The 8,458-nt window shown below is 34.9% G+C and overlaps 1 protein-coding gene across 1 annotated transcript in view; it reads left to right on the top strand.

The window, feature by feature from the left end:
* Positions 1-1,099: 1,099 nt before the first annotated feature.
* LOC132909885 (mannosyl-oligosaccharide 1,2-alpha-mannosidase IA) overlaps positions 1,100-8,458 on the top strand; it is a 689,092-nt gene continuing 681,733 nt past the window's right edge. Inside the window, exon 1 of the mRNA XM_060965078.1 lies at positions 1,100-1,604. Within this exon, the coding sequence (XP_060821061.1) occupies positions 1,224-1,604 (381 nt within the window). The 5' untranslated portion in view covers positions 1,100-1,223. The remainder of the gene's footprint in view (positions 1,605-8,458) is intronic.

The raw sequence follows: 8,458 nt of genomic DNA, 5'->3' as shown, positions 1-8,458 counted from the left end.
TAAAAGCTTACATTTAAGATGAGGGAGATTATGCTTGATCGGCTAAAAACTTTTTGCAGTCCTATTCTACTTTCAATTTTAGTAGAATAAGGATATACTGCGGAAGCTGGCCTTTTCTTTCTACTTTACATAGAATAGAAAAACTTACATGTTTACGATGTTGAAATAGACTGTCCCTGACATTGTATCAATGACTTGTTTCTTATTCGCGATTTGCATATAATACAAAAGAAATAATATTTGCACTAAATTTTTCTTCTTAAGCTTTTTCTTTGCTCAAATTTCAATTAGTTGCCATACTATTTACCATATTTGATACATCAATGTATGTGCTACGTTATTCTCAAGCATATAGTTTGGAAAATGGGTTATTTTAATAACGATTACTAGTATGAAATATTGATTAAAATATCTACTTATATACACGTGATCAATATCTTTTTATAATACGTAATTGAAATATTTTTAACTTTTAAAGACATGTAAGTGCCAAAGACACGAAGTGGAATTGAACCATAGGATCATATATTTTATTTACAATAATTTCTCATCAACAATGCTGGCATTGTTGGTGGTAGTTAAACATGTAAAATGCACTACGGATGTAAAATCATATGCTCATATAGCTATATATTTTTCTATATCAAAGTATGAGAAATTATAAGGAAATATCATTGAAGAATAGCGTCAATCATTAATTTTCTCATAATCTTTATTACTTTATTATCTGATTATTATTAATCTAAATTGGTGTTGAGATATATAATAATTGCATATAAAAAGTAATCAAACCAAAGTTAAATACTATATAAAAGATACAAAGTAAATTACGAAAAATATTAAACAATTAATTAATTATTATATTTATTACAAACCTCTAATCGTCATTTGTTATACTGAAAATTATCGTCGAAAGGAAACACGCAGTTTATCGACCGTGGAAGTGCGCGCAGTATCATGTCGGTATTGTGCCGACTAATGTGGGTATCGATTACACGTGGCTCGTGGCACGTAGTTGGCACATGTGTCGCGCCAGCTGATTGGCGCTTAGTCCTTGATAAAGTGTCAAGTTTGGCGAGCAGGTGGTGCTCGCGTGCCACCGCATTCGTAATGGCGTGCGACGGCTAGGAAAAGGGCAACAACGCGCACGAGTGCTCGAGTTTTCGTTTGTTGTAAAAACGGGAAGTGCATTGGTGCGTGCGTGACGTGACAGTATCGTGAAAATGACAACGGCGTCGAGCATCCTGCCGTCGTATCAGCGGTTCGTGAATGGTGTGCCGGTGCCCCTGTTCTCGAGACGGTCGTTCCGCCCGCGTGAAAAGTATGTGATCTTGTTGGTGTTTTTGACGTTCGGTGTCGTGTGTTTCGCTACGTTCTTCTTTCTGCCGGATTTCCGTGCGGGCACCGGCGGCGTCGCAGTGAACAGTGTTTACCGTGTGTACCAGCACATGCAGAAAGCGGGACCGGAGCTGCTAATACCGGCGCCACCTCGTCTGCAAGGGGGCCTCAAGGGGTCTATGGGTCATCCGAATGCTGTGCCACCTGGACACGAGGGCATCGATCATCAGGATGTACATCTTCTCGAGGACAAGCAAAAGCTGCAGGTCCGCGCGTGTGTCATGCCTCGACGTTTCTTTCGCTTCTTTCGATTCTCGATTCCATTCGACTTTCGATTACCTAGCCTATTTGAAACCTAGCCGCGCTCTCTGTCTCTCGTCTGTCATCGTGTTCGCCTTGGTTATAATCGAGTGGTACCTTCTTTGACATTAACTCGACGACCTTTATTGCCACGTTGTCCTTGTTTCTTAATTTCGTTCCATGTGCTCGGTTCTTTCAGCCGTTACACGCTTTCTCGATTCGTTTGTTTACATGCGGCTATGACGTATCGCGGGTACACGTGAGCACGCGTAACAGAGCAAAAGTTCGCACGGTGCGTGATTTCCGATATTTTCCATCGATTCACGGCTTCGTCTTTCTCTGTTATTTATTCGACCTGGTTCCCGCAATAACGGTAACTCCTAACGTGTTTTCGATCTCGAGGTACATACTCGTTAACCATCGTGATGCTAGAGCGTCGTGCATTTTACTCGATGATCGATACGTCGATACTTCGAGAATCGCAATCATTATGGAGTGTGGAGCTCCATTTCGTTAACGTTTCGCGTGTCGCGTTTGTAATTTCCTTTTTTGGTTCCTTTTGCGCCGTAATCTGTATCGTAACATGTGAAACGCGTGAAACGTCTTGCGTGGCCGGATATTTACGTACAGTGGAATATTGAAGTCCGAATCGATGGACTCGATCGTATTCTATCGCCCGCGATTTCTTAACCCTTTGGCGGTCTTTGAATTTTCATATCTCAGCCTTGTTCTTTGCATTACCAAACAAACAAGATTTGTAATGTTATAAAAAGATGTTTAACATAAAATCAAACCGAGAAGTCATGAATGTTAATAAGATCTTTTCGTACTGTGTTCAAACTGAAGATATTTTCTAACGTTAGAAAAGTAACAAGTTTATTCAAAATGGCCGCAAGAACGAAACAGTGTTAAGCCGAGAAACGTATGTCACTGTTTTATATACACTATGGTCCATAAATCATGGAACGTTTATTACGAGGTACGCACTGTAGACACGTTACAATTACAAAATAAAGTTGATATCTATTATTTAAAATTAAATATAATATTACGAGAGAAATTAAATTATATTATTACAGTATAGTTTGAGTGTATGTGTGCGTCGCGTGTACTAAACGGTGAGCAAATTACGCGCATTGTGAAACGCGGCTGTGTGAAACGCATTGGCCGGGATTGAATTATCTAATTTTTCGTCGAGCTGCGGGTCTGTACCGCGGTCGCGAGAACGAGTTTTATCAACGTTAATAGACTCTCGCCCTAAAATTTCAGAGCACAATTTCCGACGCATCGGCGCGACCCTCGTTGAGACACCACTTTTATCGCTACGTATATATGTAACATGACGCGTAACAAAATGGTAATGTTTGTGTCGTTTATTTTTAATCCTGTTACGATCCTCCATTTCTTTGTTTCCTAATCTCATCTTTGTTTTTATTGATTTAAGGGTCTGTATCGAGTTAACACTTTGTTTATTTATAGATAACGATTCTTTCTTATTTTCCTCAAGCTTAAGAAATTTTCTAACAGAAGCGAAAAAGAGAGAAAAGGAAGGGAATATGGTTAACCTGATTTAAAACATACATGAAGATATATGCTGTTTATTGATTATCGTACTTAAGGGCCGAATGTTGCTTCTAGTCTATTCCTTTAAAACATCGCGATATACGTATATAGAGAGACTTTAAAGTATGATGACATTAAAGCGATAGAGTAGCGTGTAAGTGAATTAATTTTAAATGTAAGAGGATAAATTGTTTTCTATTAAGAGAGTGATAATTAAATAATAATTATTAGTCTTGATATAAGAAACTACAGAATATCTATTTATTTATATAGAATGACGCAAAATGACTTCTGTTTTACATTTCTCTTGCAACTCGTTTAAGGAGAAACAGGTCTCTTATTAATATGAAACTGATATTAAAGTTATAGTTATTGATTTTAATGTGTAGCAAAATAAAATTACAGATCATAGAAAATTAAAGAGAAGTTGAATTATATGATATACAGGATAATACAGGAGCAATGTAACATTGTCGATTTAATTGATTGAAGTTATGGAAAATCGAAAGTAGAGTAACGATACAAAAAATAAAAATATTTTTCAATGTACTTCTTTTTTCTTCTTTCTGTCTTCAACTAATATTTAACACGATACATTTTTTAAGAAAAATTGGAACTTAGATAGTAACTTAATAGACACTTAAATAGACATTCTTTAAGTAAAATTGTAGTTTAAATAGATACATTATTTTAAACTATGCTCATAACAAATTTTTATCGCAGTTTACGATATGCATGTGTATCTTTAACATTTCAAGAGCATCTCACGATGTTTATTCGCTCGTTGGGAGTGCTAGAAATCTACGTGGCATATGTAGAATATTGAAGAACGCGGTGAAAGCGATATTAAAAAAAGAAAAAACATCGAAATCGATGCGAGGGAAAACGAAAGGCATATCTGGTTTTATCGGCTAATTAAAGTTGACGAGCGTGAGATTGCAGCTTGATTTACGAGCCGATCGCGAATCGGTGCCCGTTTTTGCATTTGCCCGAAACGCCAACGCCCCTTGTTACCGTGAAATAATAGAATTTATCGGGGATTCGCGTTCAATCGCGTCGCGGACATACGTTCGACGAATGTTTAACGTTGCGAAACGCGTTGCTCCGTGTAAACTTTGTTTGCACCGTTCTCGATAACCGTTGCCAGATTTTCATTGTAAATTTTCCCTCGCGAACGAAATTTTACAGACGTGACCGTTCGTGAACGTCGATTATTTTCAAACGTAATAATTTTTTGTGACAAAATTTATTCTATAAAATATATCTTTATCGTTTTCAGATTATTATGTTACTAGAATTATTGTAAAATTATGGCCGTATTATTGCTCGTGTGTTATCACCTTTTATTACAACTAGATCGTCGACTTTTATGCATTTATGGGAACTTTATGTGAGAAAAAATACACATAAATACATGTAATACGCGAAAATATATAAATGTCTAGAATAGTGGATTTGTTAGAACGTCTAGCAGCTGAGAAAAATTGATTCAGATGTTATTTCATTAATTGCATCGATAAGAGTATGAATTTCGCATAAATATTCACGATCTATTTATAAAATATGCAATTGCGTAGAGAAGTAAAATTAAAAGCCAAAGTTCAGCATCTGCTAAACAGGAAGGAGGAAAGATGTTCTTATAGAAACGAAGTAAGAAATTAGTATTTTTAGAGCTATAACGCAATTCAGTACATAATAGATATGTATATTTCATTTTTATACGATGAATCATAAATTAAAAATAATTTCTTATGCGATATATGATCCTATTAATATAGTTACATTTTTGCTTAAAATTTCGCTTAATCGTTGAAAATTTCATGTTATGTTAAGTAGTTATACAGGATGTAATATTAACACGAGTCGCAGGAGATTTGACCAACGGTCGTTCATGAGTTGGACTTACTGAAATTGAAGCGCGATTCTGATGATAATTTCATCGTGCAGACTAGAGTAATTCGACTGTAATTCAGCAGTCATTCGCCAGTTTAACAGGTTTAATAGTAACACGTGCTCAATATATCGTGTTCAAATTCAACCTCTTGCCTTATAGCGTTCTTTAACATTGAACAGATGATCGAGCAATAGGTAGCGTTCAAATTGATTAATGTTTGTTTGTCGCTTTCAATTCGATCGGTCTAATGATTGCAAGAATACGGGATTTTAAAACGAACACTTGTGAATTACGTTATCGACGTGTACTTTTCAATCAGACAATTCGCTGCTTCTGTAAGGTTCACATCGATTCGTTATCTACACGCGATCTTTCCAATTAATACACGTCGATTATGAAATCTAATTTGCATAAGAGCAAGCCTTGCTGTATGTTTTTATCTGTGCAATAATTGGCTACGATATAGTAAGGTTTACGGTTACGATACAGCGTAGTGACTGAATTCGATTCTGTAGGTCAGTTAGTAAGAACGAAAAGACCTATAACTGGTCTTTAAGATTTGTTTAATAGAGACGTAATCTGATTAGGTAGTCGGATATAAAATTCAAAACTTTTCTAACATTATATTAGATATTATAGTCAAATGACAAACGTTTTATTGCAATGTTAAGTTACCACTATTAGATGAAGAACGTTCTTTAATTACCACACATTGTGGAGCATTAAGGAAGTATCCTTTGAGCTGTTTAGAAAATTAGGGTGTCTATCATTTTTTAAGTGTAATATTGAAATAGATATTTTTTATTTTATAGATACGACAATAGAGCTAGGCGGTTGTATATAATTACAGTGTATATATTGAAAATTATAGCGTTTGTCATTTCTTGAAAGTAATTGCTTATATAAGGATCAAGTAAGATTAAGATTTGCAAAGTTAATAAGAATTCTTTAAAATAAATAAATAGAATCTATATAGGTAAAGTCAGGTACAAAATTGGACAAATTCGATGAACTTAAATAATTTGATGAGAAATACAAAATGTCTCTTTATCGCTTCAGAAAATAACTTTTTTCTAGTTTCATAAAATGAAATTATTTAGGTTCTTTTGTATTTTCCATATTTGCCAGATAAGTTGCACTGTATTTCAAGGATTTGTTGACTTGCATGCCAACTGTTTATGTAAATTTCCAGATAACGAACAAGTTTAACGCAGTGAATATACTTGACGTTTCGATATGCTCGTTTAAGAATCTCGTATCTCGAAACATTGTGCAAATTTAATTTAATGGAGGAAAATTATCGCGGTAGTGTAATTTTTCTCTAAATGATGATAGTAGATAAAGAGTGTTTGTTCGCTAGTCGATAAAATTCGTTGTATTGATTCGATCTTATCGAGCGAGGAACCGAAGCCTGATAAAATAACTGTTACATAACTATGATGTATAAGAGAAGAAATTCGGTAAAATAATACTTAATTAAGGAAGTAGTAGAGATTGGAGAATAAGATAGAAATGATAAATAAGTTAGATATTTGTTGTTGTTTAAAATACAGAGCAGAAATATTGACTTCGCCTGACGTAAAGTTACAATGCTTGTATATAACATAAATTATTTCGCAGATATGCGAGAATTTAAAAGGAACAGTAACTATTAATCAAAGTAATGAGTATGGTTAAGCTATACGTATAATTAATGGAAATATGGAATTACGATAGGTAATTTTACTTAACGTAAATTACAAGCATGCACGTGTGTTAGTACTATTTGCGATATTTTTGTTAATAAACTGTTACGAGTACCTACATAGTGCGTAGTAGAGGAAAAACGTCGTGCTTTTGGCATATGATAAAAATCAAATTTTTCTGGATTTGTAAACAGTATGGTATCTTAGATAAGGTAAATTTCCATTCGTAATTGTTTCACGTGCTCGTATGAATAACGTTCCAGGTACAACTATATCTACAGGCAGAATTTATATTTAATATACTAGAATTTTACATAGATATCGAATTTTACAGATTTTACACTATGCAAAAGAATTTTACGGTGTAACATAGAATGTATTCGATGTTATTTTCATGGTGGATAGGATCGTAATCTTTGATAAAGGAAATAATGGAACGAATGCAAAAGGGTTAAATTAACATCAATTAATCAGAAGATGAGCAATCTATAAATCATCCGAGGTTGTAACAATTCTTCAAAATTGCACCTACTTTTCAAACAGAAAGTAAGATAATTTTTCATCAGTTTAAACACCATGACAAATTGAATTAAAACCATTTTTCACGTCAAACGGTGCAATACAGTTAGCGTTGGAAGCGTTTAATCGGAACGCAACGGAAACAAACAAAGTGACGCGTTATACATTACAACGTTTCACCTTTCGTTCTCTTATAACGACGACTAGACGTTCGAGACTGTGGAGAGCAACGTTATCCGAAAGAAGCGAAGCGAAAGAAGCATGTTCGAGCCGAGATTGCGTTCGGATGACGGTATTCGAATAAATGCGCGGTCCAAGATCTCTCGAGCGGTCTGGGGAAATTTGATTTTCATTCGAGCGGTCTGGAAAAATTTGATTTTCATTCGAGCGGTTTGGGAAAATTTGATTTTCATTGGAGCGAGGCGTATCACGGCTCCTCGCGTCCTTAAGACGAAAATTTTGTATAAACCGCGAGTGAACGTCGCTCGAAACCGGGAAAATGGGTAATTTGACCGAGCGTACATTGATAAACTATATTGTAAACGACTGGGAAAATAAATGGAATCGTTTGTTGAATAAATGGGAACGTTTCATGATTCAAAGAGACTGTGTCGCATGTTACTGACCTCTTCTCCAGCTCAAGCATCCCGTACCTTGAATAATTGACCTCGATGTTCCATTTCGTGAAAATTGACCAACATTTCTTCCAGTCATTGTATCGTTGTTTCGAATATTTGCCTTACTTTTTTACTCTTCATCAGATATCCACTTTTTTCTCCTTTCGAGTTAATGCCGAATAGATTTAATTATTTATGAAAATTGAACGAATTTTTCGGAACTTTACTTTTTCATCTCTTTGTACGTTTGATCAGATACCCATTTCTTTCACGTTTCGAGTTAATGTTCGATATTACACTTTTATATTACACTTGTGTTTGATACCTTTGGAGTTTCGAGAATCAGCCGTTCAAATAGCTTTGTAATTGAACGATTCGTTATTTAACATACGCATGGTATCTTATTATAATATTGTCATACAATTATTTCCCTGAATACAAGTTTTTCCAAAAAATATAAGGATGGAATTTCTCTGAATATATAAAACGAATATCGTTTTTAGAACAGAATAAATTTCACTGAAAATATTTCTTCGAATATT

Source organism: Bombus pascuorum, chromosome 8, assembly GCF_905332965.1.
Source record: "Bombus pascuorum chromosome 8, iyBomPasc1.1, whole genome shotgun sequence".
Classification (NCBI taxonomy): Eukaryota; Metazoa; Arthropoda; class Insecta; order Hymenoptera; family Apidae; genus Bombus; species Bombus pascuorum.
This window is presented reverse-complemented; position numbering and strand designations above follow the sequence as displayed.